The sequence below is a fragment of the Balaenoptera acutorostrata genome, chromosome 9, assembly GCF_949987535.1.
Source record: "Balaenoptera acutorostrata chromosome 9, mBalAcu1.1, whole genome shotgun sequence".
NCBI classification, from domain to species: domain Eukaryota; kingdom Metazoa; phylum Chordata; class Mammalia; order Artiodactyla; family Balaenopteridae; genus Balaenoptera; species Balaenoptera acutorostrata.
The window spans coordinates 84855523-84877713 of record NC_080072.1 but is presented as its reverse complement, the minus strand read 5'-3'; the positions used below and the strand labels follow the sequence as shown (position 1 = coordinate 84877713).

Here is a 22191-nt window from a genome sequence, read left to right as displayed (position 1 = left end):
AGATGGACTCAGAGCACACACGTCTTCTCTTACACACAGAAGTGAGATGGCCTTCTAAAGGTAGATCACTGGCCAGAGTTTTTGAGTTACAACGCTGCCCCAGAGATTTCTTTCAGAAAAACAGTCACCACTGGCAGTACATTTCACTGACATAGAATGGGTCACAAAACCTGCTTACTTGTGTGACATATTCAACCTGTGCAACGAACTCAATCTGTCACTTCAGGGGAGAACGACAACTGTGTTCCAGTCGGCAGATCAAGTGGCTGCATTCAAAGCCAAACTAGAATTATGGGGGCGATGAGTGAATTTTGGGATTTTTGACATGTTTCAAACATTAGCAGAGATTCTGAAAGAGACTGAGCCAGGGCCTTCTTTCTCCTAGCTGGTGCATGACCACCTATCTCAGCTTTCCAAAGAGTTTGAGCATTACTTCCCAACCACAAAAGACCCCCAAACTGGGAAAGAATGGATCCAAGACCATTTGTGAAAAAGCCAGGTGAATCAACTTTGTCTTGCTAGAAGAGGATCAACTGCCTGAGATTGCAAATGATGGTGACTTTAAAAGTATGTTTGAGACAACTTCAAATCTCCATACGTTCTGGATTAACGTCAAGGTGGAATATCTTGAGGTTGCCACAAAAGCACTGAAAAGCCTGATTTCATTTCCTACATCCTATCATTGTGAAGCAGGGTTTTCAGCAGTGACAGCAACCCAAAAGAGATTATGGAGTAGACTGGACATAAGCAACACACTTCGTGTGTCACTGTCACCCCCAGATAGGACCATCTAGTTGCAGGAAAGCAAGCTCAGGGCTAACATTGATTCTGCATTATGGTGAGTTGTATAATTATTTCATTATATATTATAATAGAAATAAAGTGCACAATAAATGTAATGTGTTTGAATCATCCCGAAACCATCCTCTCCTCTCCGGTCCATGGAAAAATTATCTTCCACAAAACCAGTCCCTGGTGCCAAGAAGTTTGGGGACTGCTGCCATACAGTTTGATTGCTATAGCTGTGTAGTATAGTTTGAAGTATGGGGGCATGATACCTCCAGCTTTGTTCTTTTTTTTCTAAAGATTGTTTTGCCTATTCAGGGTCTTTTGTGGTTTCATACTTTTATGATTATTTGTTCTAGTTCTGTGAAAAATGCCATGAGTATTTTGATAGGGATTGCATTAAATCTATAGATTACTTTGGGTAGTATGGACATTTTAACAATACGAAATCTTTCAATCCATGAGCACCATATATCTTTCCATTTATTTGTGCTGTCTTCAATTTCTTTCATTAATGTTTTAAAGTTGTCAGAGTATGGGTCTTTTATTTCCTTATTAGATTTATTCCTAGGTATTTTATTATTTCTGATGTAAATTGGATTGTTTTCTTAATTTCTCTTTCTGATAGTTCATTGTTAGTGCATAGAAATGCAACAGATTTCTGTATATTAATTTTGAATCCTGTAACTCTACTCAATTCATTGATGAGTTCTAGGATATTTTGGTGGTGTCTTTTGGATTTTCTATGTATAGTCATGTCATCGGCAAACAGTGTCAGTTTTACTCTTCCTTTCCCACTTGGATTCCTTTTATTTATTTTTCTTGTCTGATTAGTGTGGCTAGGACTTCCTATACTATGTTAAATAAAAATGGTGAGAGTGGGCATCCTTGACTTGTTCCTGATCTTAGAGGAAAAGCTTTCAGCTTTTCACCCTTGAGTATGATGTTAGCTGATGGCTTGACATATATGGCCCTATTAAGTTGAGGTATATTCCCTCTATACCAACTTTATTGAGAGTTTTTTTTTTAAATCATAAATGGATGTTGAATTTTGTCAAAAGCTTTTTCTGCATCTATTGAGCTAATCATATGATTTTTATCCTTTGTTTTATTATTGTCGTGTATTAAATTGATTGATTTAGGGATATTTAGCCACCTTTGAATCCCTGGGATAAATCCCACTTCATGGTGTATAATAATTTTAATGTATCATGGAATTATTTGTCATTGAGGATTTTTGCACCTATATTTATTGGGAGTATTGACCTGTAATTTTCTTTTTTGTGTGTGATATCTTTGTCTGGATAGTGTCAGGGTGATGTTGGCTTTGTAGAATGAGTTCAGAAGCATTTCTTCCTCTGCAATTGTTTTGGAAAAGTTTGAGAAGTAGAGGTATTAACTCTTCTCTAAATGTTTGGTGGAGTCATCTGCTCCTGGACGTTTGGCTGTTGGTAGTTTTTTTAAATTACTGATTTAATTTCATTACTGGTAATTGATCTGTTCATATTTTCTATTTCTTCCTGGTTCAGTCTTGGGAGACTGTACATTTCTAGGAATTTGTGCATTTCTGCTAGGTTGTTCATTTTATTGGTGTATAATTGTTTGTGGTAATCTCTTATGATCCTTTGTATTTCTGTGGTGTTGAATATAAGTTCTCCTTTTCCATTCCTGATTTTATTGATTTTGACCCACTCTCTTTTTTCTTGATGAATCTCACTAAAGTTTTATCAATTTTGTTTATGTTTTCAAAGAACCAGCTTCTAATTTCATTGATCTTTCCTATTGTGTTGTGGGTTTTTTTTGTTGTTGTTTCTATTTCATTTATTTCTACTCTGAGCTTTATGATTTCTTCCCTTCTACTAACTTAGGGTTTTGTTGCTCTTCTTTTTCTAGTTCCTTTAGGTGTAAGATTAGGTAGTTTATTTGAGGTTTTTCTTGTTTCTTGTGGTAGGCTTTTGTCACTATAAACTTCCCTCTTAGAACTGCTTTTGCTTTGTCCCATAGGTTTTGGATCATTGTGTTTTCATTTTTCTTTGGCTCCAGATATGTTCTTATTTCTTCTTTGATTGACTCAGTGATGCATTTTTTGTTTAGTAGCATATTGTTTAGCCTCTGCCTGTCTGTGTTTTTTGCAGTTTTTTTCTTGTAATTGGCTTCTAGTCTCATAGCATTGTGTTAGAAAATATGTTTGATATAATTTCAATCTTCTTAAATTTACTTCTTAAATTTATTTACTTTAAAATAAATTTTAAATTTATTTTGTGGCCTAGCATGTGATCTATCCTGGAGAATGTTCTATGTGCCCTTGAAAAAAATGGATAGAATACTGCTTTTGAATGGAATGTTCTATACATATCTATTAAGTCCAGTTCGTTTAATGTGTCATTTAAGGTCACTGTTTTCTTATTAATTTTCTCTCTGTTCTCTCTGAATGATCTGTCCATTGATGTTAGGTGTTAAAGTCCCTTACCATTATTGTATTACTGTCAACTTCTCCCTTTATGTCTGTTAATATTTGTTTTATGTATTTAGGTGTTCCTATGTTGGACACATATATATTTACAACTGTTATACCTTCTTCTTGGATTGATCCCTTGATCACTATGTAATGTTCTTCTTTTTCTCTTGTTACAATTTTTTTTTACTGTCTATTTTGCCTGAAATAAGTACTGCTACTCTGGCTTTCTTTTCACTTCCATTTGCATGGAATACCTTTTTTTGTCCCTTCACTTTCAGTCTGTGTGTGCCTGTGCCTTTAGATCTGAAGTGAGTCTCTTATAGGTAGCATATATATGGGTCTTGTTTTTGTATCCATTCAGCCACTTTATGTCTTTAGGTTGGAGTATTTAGTACATTTACATTTAAAGTAATTATTAATAGGTATGTACCTATTACCATTTTGTTAATTGACTATGGGTATTTTTATGATTTTGGAAGATTTTATTTTTTGGATGTTGTCAGAAATTACAGCAATAAATTCATATATATGTAATTACTACATTCAACAAATAATATTACAATACAATTAATGCATACAAGTACACTTAGAACAGGTTTAATTTCACAGCACCTAAACTGCCCCCAGAGTGACTAAGGCACTGTTCCTCCTCCCTCCTTTGTACTGGTTCACTGTTGTAGCTGTTAAGCACAGGTACATGCAAAGTAACACAACTGATTAGCATGGTATTCCTCAGGTCAAGGAAGAGTTAAGGAGTTTAGGTTAAGTGCTAGATCAGAAAGTTGGGGATATACTACTACAAATAGTAAGGAAGTTAATAGCCTGGTTACTTGGAAGAGTATAGGAGCAGCTACTAAGTGGCTAATCTACACTGTAGGAGGAACAGCCTTTGTGTTGTTTGTGTAGTTCTTTTTTTTTGTTGTTGTTCCTTTCTTCTTCTTTTGCTCTCTTGCATTGTGATCGATGACTATCTTTAGTGTAATGCTTGAACTCTTTTCTGTTTTTGTTTTTGTTTTTTTAATGTGTATATCTATTATAGATCTTTGGTTTGTGGTTACCAGGAGGTTTGTATATAGCAATTCGTATAGATACATGTGATTATTTTAAGTTGCTAATCTCTTAAGTACAAATGCATTTTAACAACCCTGCACTTTTACTCTCCTGTCCATGTTTGGTACTTTTGACATCATATTTTACATCTTTTTGTTTTGTGTATTCCTTAATTGTTTACTGTGGATATAGATGATATTATCACTTTTGTCATTTAGCCTTCCTACTAGCTTTATACATGGTTGGTTTACTATCTTTACTGTGTATTTACCTTTATTAATGAGATTTGCCTTTCACAATTTTCATATTTCTAGTTGTGGCCTTTTCAACTTAGAGAAGTCTCTTTAACATTTTTTGTAAAGCTGGTTTTGTGGTGCTGAACTCTTTTAGATTTTGCTTGTCTTCTAGTCTCATAGCATCATGTTAGAAAATGTTTGATATAATTTCAATCTTCTGAAATTTACTGAGACTTATTTTGTGGACTATTTTGTGATCTAAAACTGTGATATAAAACTGTTGATCTCTCCTTCAAATCTGAATGAAAGCCTTGCTCAGTAGAGTATTCTTGGTTGCATGTTTTACTCTTTCATCACTTGAAATATATTGTGCCACTCTCTTCTGGCCTGCAGATTTTTTCCTGAAAAGCAGCTGATAGCCTTATGGGAGTTCTCTTGTTCATAATTTGTTACTTTTCTCTTGCTGCTTTTAATATTTTCTATCTTTAATTTTTGCCACTTTAATTTCAGTGTGTCTCAGTGTGGTCCTCTTTGTGTTGATCATGTTTGGGACCCTCTGTACTTTCTGGACCTGGAGGTCTGTTTCCTTTCCCAGGTTAGGGAAATTTCCAGCTATTCTGTCTTTAAATATGTTCCATGTCCCTTTCTCTCTTCTCCTTCTAGGACTCCTATAATGTGAATGTTAGTATGCCTGATGTTGTCCTAGAGGTCTCTTAAACTGTGCTCATTTTTAAAAATTCTTTTTTCTGTTCAGTTTCAATGATAGCCGCTACTCTGTCTTTCTGGTCCATTCTTCTGTATCATCTAATTAATTGTTGACTCCTTTTAGTGTATTTTTATTTCAGTTATTGTATTCTTTAGTCTGGTTGGTTCCTTTTCATATTTTCTAACTCTTTTTTAAAATTCTTACTGTGTTCATCCATTCTTGTCCCGAGTTCTTTGAGCATCCTTATGATTATTACCTAAGACCCTTTATTGGGTAGATTGCTTATCTCCACTTCACTAGGTTCTTCTTCCCTGGTTTTATCTTGTTCCTTCTTTAGGAATGCATTCCTTTGTAACCTCATTTTGCCTAATTATCTGTTTTTAATTCTACGTATTTGGTAGGTTCATTACATTTCCCAATCTTGGAGAAGTGGCCTTTTGTAGGAGATGTCCTATGCATCCCAGCAGCACAATCCTGTCTGGCCACAAAAGCTATATATTTAGAGGTTCCCCCTCTGTGGGCTGCATGGGTTCTTCTGTTGTGGTGGACTAACTACTGTGGGTGATCTTGTAAGCATGGCTGGCACCTGGTCCAATTGGTTGTCAGGCTCTGCCCTTGTTTAGAGGCTGCCAGCTGCTGGTGGGTGGGGTCTTGTCATGGGTTGGCTGACTGTAGAGCCCTGGTTGGGGGGGTGGCAATGTCTCAGGGTTAGTGCTGGTGGGTGGATTCAAGTCCTTGGGTGGGTGGTTGTGGGACCAAGTGTTCTGGATCTGGTTTTGGCCTCCTGGTGGGAAAGGTCAGCTCCTGAAATGGGTGGCTGTGGGATCTGGGATGTCCCAAAGTTGGCACTGGCCTATGGGTGAGTGGGGCTGTGTCCCAGAGTGGGTGGTTGAGGAGCCCAAGGTATCACAAAGCTGGTGTTGTCCTGCTGATTTCCAGGGCTGGGGCCCAGAGGTCCTTAGGGCTAGTACTGGCATGCTGGTGGATGGAGTCTGGTTCCAGGGTCTCTGGCTACAGGACCCTGGGGATCCTGGAGCTGGTCTGTCCACTGATGGGCAAGGCCAGTTCCAGACACAACTGGCTATGGCATGCATGGTGTCCCAAAGCTGGTATTGACCTGCTGGTGGGTGGGTCCCGGGGTCTCTGGCTCAGGACTCCAGGGATCTCAGGGTTGGTCTTGGCCCCTTGAAGGGTGGTGCCTGGGCCCAGGTGGTCCTGGGGCTAGAGGTGATTGCTGGCAGAACAGAGTCCTGTGGAGTCCCAGGGTCTCTGACTGCAGGGCCTTGGATGTCCTGGAGTTGGTTTCAGCTGGCTGGTGGTAGAGCCAGGGCCCAGGGGCCTTGGGACTGGTGCCTGCCCACTGGTGGGTGGAGTCAGGTCCTGGGGTCTCTGGCTGCAGGGCTCCAGGGATATTGGGGATAGTGCCAGCACACTGGTGGGTGCATCTGTGTCCTGGGCTTTCTGGTAGGCGGGTCCAGGTCCTAGGGTGGCTGGGGGCTCAGGGGAAGCTATGGCAGTCAGCCTGCTGATAGATTGGGCTGTGTCCCTGCCTTGCTAGCTGCTTGGCCTGAGACATCCCAGTATTGGTGCCAACAGGCTGGTGGGCAAGTCCAAGTCCTGGCACTATAAGCTAGAAGGAGGATTCCAAAATAGCATTTGCTAGCACCAGTGTCCATGTGGCAGAAAGAGCTTCCCAAAATTGCTGCCACAATTATAATTATCCTCCTGTTTGTGGCTCAACCACTGGGGGTATGGGACTTGACTATATTGTGTCTCCACCCCTCCTATAAGTCTTGTTGTGGTTCCTTCTTTATATCTTTAGTTGTAAAAGATCTTTTCTGCTAGTCTTCAGGTCCTTCTCATCAATAATTGCTTCGTAAATAGTTCTCTTTGTAAAAAAGTACACACTGTGTTTCTTCATTCTTCCTCTAAGTTCAGTGAGCATCTTTATGACCATTACTTTGAATTCTTATGTGGAAGATTGCTTATCTCCATTTTGCTTAGCTCTTTTTTTGAGGTTTTGTTTTATTCTTTCATTTGGAACATATTCCTTTATCTCTTCATTTTGCCTAACTCTCTGTGTTTGTTTCTATGTATTAGGTAGATCAGCTATATCTCCCTGTCTTGAAAGAGTGGCCTTGTGTAGAAGGTATCCTTTGGGGTTCAGTAGCATGGTCTCCCTGGAGTATTCCAGGAGTATCCTCTGTGTTGGGTGTGTGTGCCTTCTTGTTGTGGCTTACTGTGGGAGAGCTGCTCTGTGGGGTTGGTCTTTGGTGAGTCTGGCTCTAAGGCCCAGCTGCAACTGTTACAAAAGCTTTTATGTGCAGGGCTGGGCCCTTCTGTGGAGCCACTTTGGGGGGCATCAGTGACATCCATGGGTGCCTGACAGGACTGGTGGTGCGGGGAGCCACTTTGGAGGGGCTCCAGTGCCTACTGAGGGAGCCTGCCAGGTCTGCTTTGGGGGATTGCTGGTTGGCTCTGGTCCAAAGCAAGGCGAATGTAAGGCAAAGTGAGTGGTGTTGATTCGATACGGAGAACCAGAAATGACACCTGACAGTGCTGGGCCAGCAAGGTGGACAGTGAGCCACAACCTCCATCCCCCCACACTCCCAAACTGGCATCCACCAGTTCCTCCGTACCCAGAGAAAGTTCCAACAGATCTCTGCCCCTCAGACATATGCCCTAAAATTAGTCGATTAATCTCCTTCATGTATGATTGAGGTGCTTTTCAAACTACTGTCTCTGTGCTGGGAATTGGGAGAAGGTAAGTTTTTAAGTGTGAACCCTATAATAGTGGATTCTCAGTTTCCTATAGCCCTCTGACTCTCCTGGAAATAAGCCTTGCTGGTTTTCAAAGTCAGACATTATGGGGGCTCATGTTCCCAATGCAGGTTTCCCAGGTTGGGAAGCCCAGTGTGGGGTTTGGAGCCCTCATTCCTCAGGGACGACCTCCGAGCCTATGATATTCCTTCCAGCAATGAGTTGCAGTGATGGAGTGTGGGTTCTGGCTAGAGCATGTCTCTGCCCCTCCTATCCATCTCAATGTGGCTTTTTCTTTTTATATTTAGCTGTGGAAGTCTTTCTATTAGTCTTCAGGTTGGTCTCAGAGATAGTTTCTCTACATATAGTTGTAATTTTGGTGTGTTCATGGGAGCAAGTGAGTCAAGGATCTTCCTACTCTGCCACCTTGTCCTGGTCCCTGGATTGAAATTGATTAACTTTGTATACAATGCTTGGAAATTAGTAGGTATTGGATAAATGTTTGCTGAATAAATAAGCAAATAGATGAGTGTTGTATACATGTTAAGAAAGAAAAATGATAGGCTGGGGTGGGCAGAGACAAGAAAAATTGTTTCTCTTCTGTTAGCTTCAAGATATTTGTAATATATTATTATCTTACACAGACTATTCGACTTTTAAGTTTACATTATGATAATCAGCAGAAATAGACATGAATTAATTGTAAAAATAGAATTCAAATATATATATTTTTAGTATAGTTTCTAAGGTTTTAAAGGGAAAGACATAGGGCAAGTACAGATACAATTTAAGCCTGGACTTTGGAAGAATGTAACAATCATTTGGAATGTGACCTTGAAAAAAACCTTAAAAAATAGAAAATAAATTCCCTATATCTAATCTTGATCTTTCTTCCATTTGCCAGTGATTGTGTGAACCTTTATTTTCTTCCTTCCTTCCTTCCTTCCTTCCCTCCTTCCTTCCTCCCTTCCTTCCTTCCTCCCTTCCTCCCTCCCTCTCTTTCTCTTTCTTTCTTTCTTTCTTTCCTTCTTTTTTCCTTTTTGTAAGAACAAGACCACTTTAATTTTCTGCCACAATCTGATTTTAAACTTGGCATTGGTTGTATATGAGCTCGGAGAAAACACAGAAAATCAGTAGGGGAGTATTGAATGATTATACAGTTGATCTTAAAGGGAGAATTAGGAGTGAATTTGTTCCTTTACCTTTCTGACTGAATCAAAGTGATCAAAAAGATTAATCACTTCATTTGCTGGCAGATAGTATACTTTATCACTGAACTATTTAATATACTCTAGAAGTTATAAAGAGTAAATATATTTATAATGTTTACAAGATTCAGAAAAGTGTCCTCAAAGGTATTGTTGAATGTTTTACTTCTTTTTTGTTAATTTCACTGTCTTTTAAACATTTGAAGAGTAGATGCAAAATTCTACTGAAATAAATTATGAAGTTCTCTTTTCTATTTAAAGAGAAATAGTGCTTGTCTTTCCCTAAACCATAGTAGATACTTCTATGCAGCTGCTTTCTATTTAAGGCTAGTAAAACTAATTTATTTTATATTTCTAAAATTATCAAGAATATTTTTCTTTATCTTTCTTTTTTTAAAGCTGAGCTTCTGAATGTTTCTGACAACAATAATAATGGAAACTATTCTAATAAGTATTCTTGCAGCATCAACTAAAACAAATTTAGTTGAACACAATTTAATCCTAGAATTCACAATTCTTTTAAGACAAAAACTATATTTTTCTTTTTCAAAAAAACTTATATTCTTTGCTTGCTTTACTTTTCAATTTATCTTTTTAAAAAATTTTATAAGAAAATTAGGAATAGCTCCATCCATGGCAACAGTAGCTAAAAGACAATTAGAGACCCCTTTATAATTCCCACAAATTTATACTACTCTGACTGAGATCTGTAAATGTATTTTCATTTTCTATGAAAACAACAAACCCCATGAATTGTAATGGGACTTGTACATTCAAATCAATTTGGCAAAAAGTAAGATGAAAGAAGTAAAATTTTCCTTTTTTTGGACATAACCTCATGTCTTTTAAGTTCCTCTTATTTTGTTGCAGCTCCTGACTGAGCAAAGCTCTATATGCAAAAACAGCTTTATAATGAAGCAAAAGCAGCAAGCTCTGCCAGTACTGTAGTGTAGGAAATTGCTGATATAATTTCTTTGCTGTAGTAATTTGAGTGCCTGATTTGTTCCCGTTGCACTTTATGCATTGTTACTTTAATATATGGAAATGAAACTCTTATGCTTTTTTCAGCTTATACAACAAACTCTAGAAAACACAAATTTCCCATCATCTTTGGTGGGTGAGATATTCTGGACAAGAAAGCTTCTCAGGTAACTGAGAGCGTACCTTTAGAAACTCTGGGTGCTACTGGGTGCTCTTCCCTTGAACATATAAAAGAAATATCTCTTGCCTGTGTCTTCAAGTGAAGCTCATTCAGACTTTCATTTATTTAACAATAAGTTTTTGATCCTCTTTCATATCACTGGGAATATATTGGTAAATAATAAGAATAGACCCTGTTCTGATGGGGAGATATGTCAACAGCAAAGACAGATAGCTAAACTAATACAACACAAAGAATCCATTTTCTTGTTACTACAGGTCTTTACCACTTCATCTTAAATTACTGTGCCACTCTAATTCTACATTTGCTCCCACCCGATTTTTATCAGCTAGAACTATGGGTTGGCCAAGAAGTTTGCTTGGGTTTTCCCACAACAGTATCTGCCTTCTGAGCTTTTACAGACCTCCTTGTTTTTGCAATTGTTTCTGTCTGAAATATCCTTACCTTTTTTCTGTTCCTGGAAAAATACAATGGATTTTCAATTTAAATGTCTGTTTTCTCTGTGAAGCATTTCTGACTGTCTTGATTATATTCAGTCACCACATCTTCTGGGTTCCTGATATATTTTGTAATGCTTCTGTTTCTGAACCCATCAAATTGTTTTGTAATTATTTACTCGTGTTTCTGAGTTCCCAGCTTGAGTGTGAGCATTCTCAGTGTAGGGACCAGGTTTTGCTCATCTTTGTACAGCCCTGCAGTGCCTGGAATGATGTCTGGCACATAGATGTTGAATTAATATATAAGGAATCAAGGGCAAAATTGTCTAGTCTACTACTGTTGACTCATCCCTACTGTTATAATGTGTGCTGTTTAATCCTATAGATAATTCAAATAATCAAAGCTATTATCTCCAATTATCAGATTTCTTCTTCAGTGACTACTCCTTATAACTGAAGGTAGCTTTACCCTTCTCTTTGTGCTTCTTTTTGTCTCATCTATCCCTTACTCTTGTTTTTGTGTTTTCTTTTAAAATTTTAGTGTGAAAAAATGACTTTATGGCCATTAGCCAGTAACTAAATAAAACGCGTATTTCCTTCTAGATAATAATACTACCAGTTATGGCATAAGAGGCAGGCTACTGAAGCCTTTGGGTGTTTTTGATGCTTTATTCAGAGCCAGAGATGTTTTTGGAAGTGGAGGTGGATTGGGTAGAGTTCTAGATTTAGTGCAATTTTTTATGTTAGAGAATTCTGAAAATTTGTAAATGCAGACTCTAAATAAACAGAGTCTTACTTGTTGCCACACATTTGGCAACTTGCCAAAAATCCTGTCTGGGATCTGACATCTCATTTAGGTAGTACTAGGTAAGGAGGTAGCCTTGGATTTAGAATAAGTTAGCTGGGGGCTATGTCCACATTTCACCACTTACGTGCAAACAGCCATATTTCTGTTTGTAAGGAATTTTCCTTTTTCTAATTGATCATGCCCTGAGATAGAATTATTGGCTTCCTTTGGTGATGTAACAAACCTCTGAGAGGTCAGTCATGGCTTTTAGGCTTTTTTGATTAATTTTCAAATAGTATGACAAGGTCACTGGGTTTGCCAATTATCTGAGTGTCTAATGGGACACTGAATTTCCCTTTCATATAGTGAAAGCGAGAATACTATTGAAAGGGGCGCCACTTTGGGTATGGATTAGAGGCAGTTTGAGATAACTGTGAGCCAACTGTAGAGCCATTTTCCCCCATTATTTTGTTAAATATCTATTTCATACTGTAAGGTTGGCTCATACCATCTTCTCCTGATAAATACTTGGTTAGACTCCTTAAATACATCCTACGGCCAAATAAATAAATTGTCCTAGGGCCAATATAGTTCTAGTTCTCTATCTAATGCCTTTCATATCATCATGTATTGAATAAGAACTGGCACTCATAGCAAAATTCCTGAGATGATTGATCATTTTCTATGTACTATATTTCTAAAAGAAAGAATATATTTTAGTAGGATATTAGGAAATGCTTTTGATTTGAGCCTTAGTTAACCAGATAAGAGTTACTAACTAGAACAGAAATTGCTCATAAATTTATCTTCAGCAGAGCATAATGCCCGACCTAAATAAAGTGGACACTCAATAAATATTTGTAGAATGAATGAATATACAGAAGTGGCCACTTGACTGAGATTTTACTTCATGCTTCTTTTCAACGTATAGCCTATGTGTAAAATTATATATTGCGTCAGGATCAAATGCAATTATCAGGAAGTCTTCATTGGAAGTAGCATTATTGACTTTTAGAGTGAGCAGGGTTTTTCAATATCGTATAAGCCCAATGCTCCTTATTTAAAATAAGGAGAATAAGAGTCATAGGCATTAAGTTACTCCACTTACTTTTTAAAAATTAACAATTGAAGATTTCTTACCCATCTCTCAAAAACTAAAAACATTCATCATTTTTGGAAACATCATTATTTTGGGAATATGTCAATTGACCAAAAGAAGAGGTAGAAGAAAGTACATGCCATCCCACTGCCCAGACTGTATTCCAGAAAAGGAAGGTTTCATTGACTATAGAACACAGAAATCTAGCTGCATGACTCTTGGGTTTTCTTCATGGTGGATTAAAAATATGTGAGCAACCATTAGCCTTAAGTGCTATTTTGTTCAAATAATCTTTAATGCCTGAAAGACAGTTACGATCAAGTTTGTTGCTGCATTTTTGTATACTGGGCTATACATATGAATCAAAGTCTGACACTTAAATGTCCAACTGATAAGGCATAAGATAAAATCATTAGGGACTTTTTGCAAGCAATCAAGTCCAAAATTTAAAATCAAAGGATATGTGTGAAAATAAATAATATATGAAAAGGTTCCCACTTTATAGTGGGCACTTATTTTGATATGAAAACAACTCATTTGTTTCCAGCTATATTAAGCTATTTTGAGCTACTCTGTAAAATAATTGATGAAGAAAACTAGGTAAGATGAATAATGTTAGTGTCCAAAATGGTATATTACTTTAAGTAAAAATTGAAACTCTTTCTATCAATAATTGATCACAAATTCAACAAATACTCAAAAAGTATCTTTAGTTTTAAATTTCTTTTCACAGTTTTATTCTGCAGGTGAGTGAACCAAATTGCCCATTGGATTTAGAGAGACAAAATGTAATTTGTTTTATTGCAGCATGAAACAAACAATATAATAAATCTAACTTGGTAGTTTTGCTATATTCCTATTGCCTTAAATAGCTCAGTGGGTGATATTTACATAAATTCTTTCATTTTTTTCTATGGTGTAATTTATGGTGGAAAAGTCAATATAACTTTAAAACACATTTTCAAATACTTGTTTTGAAACTCATGTTTTGAGATGTTTGAATGAATATGTGGTTAACTTCTATTTTAACTAGCAATACATTTATAAGAACTAATTAGTTCATAGCATAAAAATAATTTGGAAAACATGTACAGAAGATAAAGTGCTTCTTGAAGCAGTTGTTCATTAACATATTTTGAGAGAAAATTGTGAGCTATTTCCATTATGTTTTTGAAAATTGATACAAATTAAAATGTCAATGAAGTAATTATTGACAGCATGTCACCACAATATGAAGTGTGCCCATCCTTCTAGAAATTTACTAACACATTCCCTTACCCTCATTGTATTAATTTCACTATCTTCTGAGAAAGGGCTACCTTTTTTCAAAGGCATTTTTTGAAGGGAGATAAAGATGGCAGAGAAGGAGGACATCGAGCTCACTTCCTCCTGCAAACACATCAAAAATATATCTATATGTGGAGCAACTCTAGCTGTAAACAACTGAAAACTGGCAGAAAAGCTCTTCCACTAACAAGACTGTAAGAAAGATCCACACAGAGATGGGTAGAGAGGGAAGAGAAGAAATCAGGTCAGAACCCCCATCCCTAGCAGGGGACACAGAAAAGGAGTAGGATATCATGGGGTTGGACATTCTCCCTCGAAAGTGAGGGGTTCGAACCACATATTGGGCACCCATACCTGGGGTCCTGCACTGAGAAGACAAGTCCCCTTAGCTGGTTCGAAAACCAGTTGGACTTAACAAGAGGCTGTAAGAAATTGACACTTTGGGCTACTGAGCCTGCGCGTCTGGAGCATGTGCTCCACAACAGGACAGACCGTGACAGTGAGAGGCCCACGCACCGCGATGAAGAGGGGCCCCCGCTTGCCGCAACTAGAGAAAGCCCTAGCACAGAAATGAAGACCCAACACAGCCAAAAATAAATATAAATAAATAAAGAAATTGACACTTTACTTTTGAAGAATGTGCACACACACTTGCTTTTGGGAAAAGATGCAGGAAGCAGATTGAAAACTCCCTGGGGTTTTGACCAGTTTCCTGTAGCTGCCCCAGAGCACACCCCAGCCCACACTGGCAGCCTGCTCCAGCCCCTCTTGCTCTGCTGCAACTCTCCACTAGGGTGAAGGCAGACGATGGTGCTGGCTAGGACCTAGACCTGCACCTGAACAGGGTGTACCGAGTGCAGAAGAGGCAGTTTGGGATTGACCTGGAGCTCTAACTGGCAGGCCAGGGCTGTCACAGTGTGTGCCTGAGCCTGCTCCAGGTGTCTGCTCTGATCCCACTTGATCTTTACTACTGAGATTTTTCCTTTCTTATAAATTCTCACTTCTCGTAGCCTTTTCTTTTTCATTTTAACACTTCTTGTAGAGTTGGTTTAGTATTATAACAAACTCACGGGTCACATCATTATTCAACAGTGAAAAGCTGAAAGCTTTACCTCTAAAATCAGGACCAGGACAAGGATGCCCAGCCTTGTCACTTCTATTTTCATAGTATTGGAAGTCCTACCCACAGAAATAAGACAAGAAAAAGTAATAAAAGGCATCCACATTGGAAGGGAAGAAGTAAAACTGTCACTACTTGCAGATGACATATTACTATATATAGAAAACCCTAAAGTTTCCACTAAAAAACCATTAGAACTAATAAACAAATTTAATAAAGTTGCAGGATACAACATTTATATAGAGAAATCTGTTGCTATTCTATACACTAATAATGAACTATGGGAAAGAGAGAGCAAGAAAACAATCTCATTTAAAATTGCATCAAGGAGGTTAAAGACCTATACTTTGAAAACTATAAGACACTGATGAAGGGAATTTGAAGCTGACCCAAAGACTTGAAAGGTATCCCATGTTTATGAACTGTAAGAATTAACATTTAAAAAATGTCCATACTACCCAAAGCAATGTACAGATTTAATGCAATCCCTATCAAAATACAAGGACATTTTTCACAGAACTAGAACAAATAATCCGAAAATATATATGGAACCACAAAAGACCCTGAATAGCCAAAGCAAGATTGAGAAAAAAAAAGAATAAAGCTGGAGGTATCACACGCTCTGACATCAGACTATACTACAAAGCTACAGTCATCAAAACAGTATGGTACTGGCACCAAAAAGGCACATATATCAGTGGAACAGAATAGAGAGCCTAGAAATAAACCCATGAACCTATGGTCAATTAATCTACAATAAAGAGGAAAGAATATACAATGGAGAAAAGACAGTCTCTTCAATAAGTGGTGCTGGGAAAACTGGACAGTTACACGTAAAAGAATGAAATTAGAACATTTTGTCAGACCATATACCAAAAAAAAAAACACTTAAAATGGATTAAAGACCTAAATGTAAGACTGGAAACCATAAAACTCCTAGAAGAAAACATATGCAGAACACATTATTTGACATAAGTCATAGCAATATATTTTGGATCATTCTCTTCAAGCAAAGGAAACAAAAGCAAAGGTAAACAAATGAGACCTAATTAAACTTAAAAGCTTCTGCACAACAAAGGAAACCATTGACAAAATAGAAAGACAACTTAATTAATGAGAAAAATTACTTACAAATGATATGACTGATAAGGGATTAATATCCAAAATATATAAACAGTCCACACAAGATCAAAAAAACAAACAACCTGATTAAAAAATGGGCAGAAGACCTGAACAGATATTTTTACAAAAAAGACAGAGATGGTCAACAAGCACATGAAAAGATGGTCAACATCACTGTTTGTTAGAGAAATGTAAATCAAAACCACAATAAGGTAGCACTTCACACTTCTCAGAATGGTTATCATCGTCAAAAGCCCACAAATAACAAATGTTGGCAAGAACATGGAGAAAAGGGAACCCTACACTTTTGGTGGGAATGTAAACTGGTGCAGCCACTATGGAAAATAGTATGGAGGTTTTTTAAAAAAATTAAAAAATAGAACTACCATATGATTTAGGAATTCCACTCCTGGATATATATATCTGAAGAAAATAAAAACACTAATTCAGAAAGATACATGCACCCCAATGTTCACAGCAACATTATTTACAATAGCTAAGACATGGAACTAATTAAAGTGTCCTTTGACAGATGAATGGATAAAGAAGATGTGAGATATATATATATGTATATACACACACACACACACACATATATATATAGCATGAAATATTACTCAGCCATAAAGAAATAAAATTTTGCCATTTGTAACAACATGGATGGACCTGGAGAGTATTATGCTTAGTGAAATAAGTCAGGCAGAGAAAGACAAATACTGTTTGTTATCACTTATATGTGGAATTTAAAAAAAAAAATTAAGTAATTAACATAACAAAACAGAAACAGACTCACAGATATAGAGCACTAACTAGTGGTTATCAGCAGGAAGAGGGAAGGGGGGAGGGACAAGACAGGAGTAGGGGATTAAGAGGTACAATCTACTATGTATAGAATAAATAAGATTCAATGACATGTTGTACAATACAGGGAATATAACCAATATTTTATAACAACTCTAAATGGAATATAATCTATGAAAATATTGATTCACTATGTTGTACACCTGAAAATCATCTATACTTTAATAGAAAAAAATCAGAGACATTTTTCTGATCAAGATTACTTAGCATTTTACTTTTTAAAAAATGCTTTGTTTGAGTCTCTGAAATTGTTTTCTATTGTTATTTCATTTTATTAAAGAGGATATTGAAACACAGAGTTATTGAAGTAAATGTACAAGTTCCTGACAAAGTTTGGATTAGCTCTTGTTTTTAGATGAGTCAAGAAACATTAAAAGTGATTTTGCTTAGAGCTACAGGAATTAAAATATAGACAGTTAAAAAATGTTCAGAAGAGAAAACAGTTTTTCTTGGGGAGAAATTTTATAGGACAATTAAGAACACAATATATTCTTACAGTAGAGTAGACTTTGTTACAATTTATGAGATTTATATTTGAGCTGCATTTTAAAGAGACAAAAGTCTATTAATAGTCTCATTATTACTATGCAGTCATGATAGAAAAGAAACCTTTTAGAATTCTGAAGAAATTAAAATAGAAATGGTAATGGTAAACACTCAAGTTTTCTAAGCTCTGGGGATCTAATGTGCAGCATGGGACTATAGTTAACAGTACTGTATTATACACTTAGAAGTTGCTAAGAGAGTAGACCTTAAATGTTACCACCCCTAAGAAGAAACGGTAATTATGTGAAGTGATGGAGGTGTTAGCTAGCCCTACTATGGTAGTCATTTCACAATATATTTGTGTATCAAATTATAATGTTGTATTCCTTAAACTTACACCATGTTATATATTAATCATATCTCAATAAAACTGGAAAAAAAATAATTTCTTTGAAATCATAACAAAAGTAAGATGCTTGGTTCCCTTAGTGAGAGCTTATTTAAGGCTTATTTATTCAACAAGTTTATCCATAGCACCTGGGTGTGCTGATTTTCTTCTTAGAAACCTGCTAAGCCTCTGAAATGGGTCAATGTGCTTTAGGCACTCAATTGCCTTCTCCAGATGTGGTCTTTTAAGCACAAGTCTTTTAGCAACTAGAGGGTCTTTCTAAATTTATTTATTTATTTATTTATTTATTTATTTTTGGCTATGTTAGGGTCTTTCTGAGCCTTACTCACCCACTGACAGGAAGATGTTAGAATTGACTGTTCTGTGGGATTCATGAAGAGTTATTTACAAAGCTTCAGTTGTTCATGTCAAACAACTCAAACTCTCAACATAGGGATAGAGTGGGAGGGAGGGAGAATGGGAGTCTGAGCTGAAGTGACCAGGTCTTGCTTAAGAAAGTAGGAGAGTTTTTTCTTGGATTCCATAAGTGCAGACTAAAAGTTTCATATACCTTGTATAATCACAACCTTAATGATTTCTTGGATTCCCTGAGGAATACACCTGAGTGATGTACAGGTTAAAATTAACATTTTCTAATAAAATAATAACACAATTCATCAATCAAATGTTTTTTTTTTTTCTTCTTCTATAAAAGGGTAACAGAAGGAGAGTACTCTGTCATTTTTCCTTACAGTATAGTCTGGCTTCACGAGAACTTTAAAAGAAATACTACATGCTTTTTTACTGTTAACATTTACAAATGCTAATTATAGTTGAAGAAGGAAACTTATGGCATCTAGTTCAGCGTCCCTGGATATTAAGGAGAAATCTCTGAAACATATCTTGGCTTTGGTATGTATAGTTGAGTACTTAACTTGTTCTTATAAATAAACCTCCAAATTGGTAAGTTATTACTACGAATCAAATCATATTGTTATGCAAATAAACTATATGTAGCAAACTAACCAATAAAACATGCTACATTATTGTCTAGCTAACCTAACATATTGTAGATAAATATGAGCAAACATTTATAAAACCACTAGATGGCATTCATTCACTGCAATTTTGGCCAAATACAGCCTTTAAAGCTTTATCATGATATGCAGGATTAGGGGCAAGGCAAGTGTTATCCATTATTTGATGATATTTTTCTTTCATATAACACACTGACAAAGTTCAATTTTATCTTTTCCTGTATGCTTCAAATCAAATCAACAGATACTTACTGAAAGCTATTAAAGGATTCTCCCTTGTGAGGAGATTTGAAAACCATCTTCACTGTGGTGGTAATGTATTTACTTACAACATCTAGAAGAAAATATGCTATATACACTGTGCCACTTAATTTTCTTTTATTTCATTGCTTTATTAATTCATGTTGATATTTCTCACAGAGCTATTTCTCTAAAGGTTATAAAAAGTACAGAGTCACATTTTCTAATATTTTAGATGGCATTAATCTTCAATCTTAATGCTTATGAAAATAGGAGGTCAAGAGCTCTTGAGTCACAAAAAGTCCTTTCTACTGCATGTCTTAAAAATGTGTGAGGAAAAGTACTTCTAACTTCATTGAGAACCACAATGGCCTTTGGTGATAAAAGATTATGATTTAGTCTTGGAGATAGATAAATCATGGAATGAAAACTCCCAAACTCCACACTTCAGGCTAAATGGTTAGAAGAAGATATTGATGGGACAAAAAAGGTTAGCTAATTTTGTAGAAGGTCCAGGTTAATAATAACATAAAGTCCAGTACTTACCTGTTCTAATATGTTTTGAAGCCTCTCTATCTCACAGTCTATTACAAATTTCTTCTCTTGTCTTCTATCAAGCTCTTCTAGAAGTTGCCTATAGCTGACATCATTAAAATTTTCCACACATATAGCGCTGACATGCCAACCATTTTGTCCTGCTTTTTCCATGATAGCTTGAAGTATCGAGTATCCTAGTGGGGAAAAAAATCCAGAAGGGTTACTAAAAACATGCCCTTAAATAACATGCAGGCACTGAGTCTACATCAATATTTTTATATTCCAAACTATACAATGAATTATTAGAAGGTTAAAAACATGAGTGTTTATTTCTGAATCATTCAATTTTACTTTCCTTACTTAGGGCAAAAACATTCCTTAAAAATATTGCTTGAATGAAGTAGCAACATCATACCTTGAGTAAGCTCTCAAAATCCCTCTACTAAAGACAATTACATTGCTTTAGACACATTTTTGATGAGATAAACCAAAAACAAAATCTAGTACCACCTGTAGTCAAGAACAATTTAATAAACTTTTTGCTAATTTTACTCACTAGACAGAATTAATTTTGAACAACTGTATTGATTTTCCCCTTGAGCAAAGTAGTAACAACATTTTTGGGTTCAACTGTGTCATAAAATAAACATTGCAACAGTATTTATTGAGGACCCATTATTGTAAATGGAGAAGGCATTATTTAACTCTTCCTGTCTTGGTAGGGGAATGATGTGGATTGGAGGTGAATTGAATGAAAACTAGGTGATGCAATGGGCACTCAAACTCATAATCTAGTAGAGAAAACAGACATTCAAATAAACAAATGCAGCTTAGTTTACAATTGTGTAATGATAGCCATACTCAAGGGAAAGTGTTGGCCCAAGGGAAAGTTTGGTTAAATCTGCCTTAATGGGACCAGGAAAAATGCCATGAGGAGAAACAACTTAAATTGGGTCTTGAAGGTTGAAAAGGTGCCTTTAAGATTGCTGAAAAAGGAGCATTTATTAGCTGGAGACAGACTTCCAGAGGGAATGGAATGGTCTTTACCCTGTTCTTCATTCAGATCTCTCTGCATGTGGAAGGGAAGTCATGTGTCTTAATATCTGGGTTAAGGATGAAGGGGCAAACTCATGAACCCAGCACTTAGAATATTTCTTCATGACAACATTGTCTTGAAATCTTGCTTTTTCCAGCTCTCAGTTTTGAGTTGGAATGTGAAAAAAAGGAAAAAAGATTCTTTGAATCTATGTATAACATTTAAACAAAGGTTGTTTAGGATCAGAGCCTGTTATTTTTTCCCCTTGTGGCTTAGCATAAAAAAATATGCTAGTCCTCTTTAAGAAGGTCTAACACTTATTTGAGCTCATTCTATGGCAGCAGCTGCCTATAGTTTCTCCCTCCCTTGGTCCCTGGATTTAGAGTGGAGAGCTGGGTGGATTAAATATGAAGATTTAAAATGAATGCAAAGCATTTGCTAGATAAGAGCACTTTTATTCAGTTTTCTGTTTGGTATGTGAGTCTCTCAGATTCAAGGATTTTTATTTTTAGGTATGTTTTCTACAAGTCAGAGTTTCAAACATTATGGATGTTCATTTAATATCAACAGATGGAACTGATGATGAGGTCATATTTGAAATATAAATTACCTGATATCCTGCCAAATGAAATACTGTGGCAGTCAGGATTAATTTTTATCAAAATGAAAAAAATTCCCTAAAGAGGAAGAAAGAGGGCATGTTAATTACTATATAATTATTCTAGTATATCTATTGCTTCATTTAGTCTTTCTTTTTGTAATGTATGCCTGTAATTATCTTTTCAAATCTTACCTAGATTCCCCCTATCCCTGCCCCAAATCCAGTACTCTTTCCCTTGTTTCCTATTATATGCATATGTAACATGATGGTCTGCATCCTATCTTAATGAAATCAAGCAGGACTCTGAGGGGTCCTCCTGGGTTCAAAAGTCCCTCGGTGTCCCCCATTTCTTGTTTTTAGAGAAAGGCTTTAGTCTTCTAGGCTTTCCCTGAGTTCCAAAGAGCATCAGTTACTAATTAGGGAAGTGAGGGAACACAGAAACAAAGGTGAAGCAAACTCAAATGGTCTTGGAGAAAACACAAAGCCCAAAAGGTCTTAACAGAAAAAACATCAGGGGCCAACTGGGAAATGAAATTCTTGACCATCACATAATGCTCTAAGTAAATAATAAAATGTCTCAACTATTGTTTTTGCTCTCTCCTAGAAAGAAGTTAAAGGATCACAAGACCATGATTTACTAATTTGCTTTGCAGGAACAATCAATCAAAATCACCAATGACACATCAAGTCATAAGACGGTGGCAGGAAGTCTGCAACTGAAATCTATGGGAAGCTGAAATTACAAAGCCCCCTCCCCTTTTACCCTTTTTGCTTTTAAAACCCTTGC

At 36.4% G+C, this 22191-nt stretch overlaps 1 protein-coding gene across 11 annotated transcripts in view; it reads right to left on the bottom strand.

The window, feature by feature from the left end:
- The window catches only part of GRIA4 (glutamate ionotropic receptor AMPA type subunit 4), a 532571-nt gene that overhangs the window by 160846 nt on the left and 349534 nt on the right, over positions 1 to 22191 (bottom strand). For all 11 annotated transcript variants that reach the window (XR_009009288.1, XM_057553228.1, XM_057553227.1 and 8 more), the window contains exon 5: positions 19777 to 19961. Coding sequence is in view for 10 of the 11 variants with exons in the window: in XM_057553228.1 (XP_057409211.1) it covers positions 19777 to 19961 (185 nt within the window). In the remaining variant the exon portion in view is untranslated. The remainder of the gene's footprint in view (positions 1 to 19776; positions 19962 to 22191) is intronic.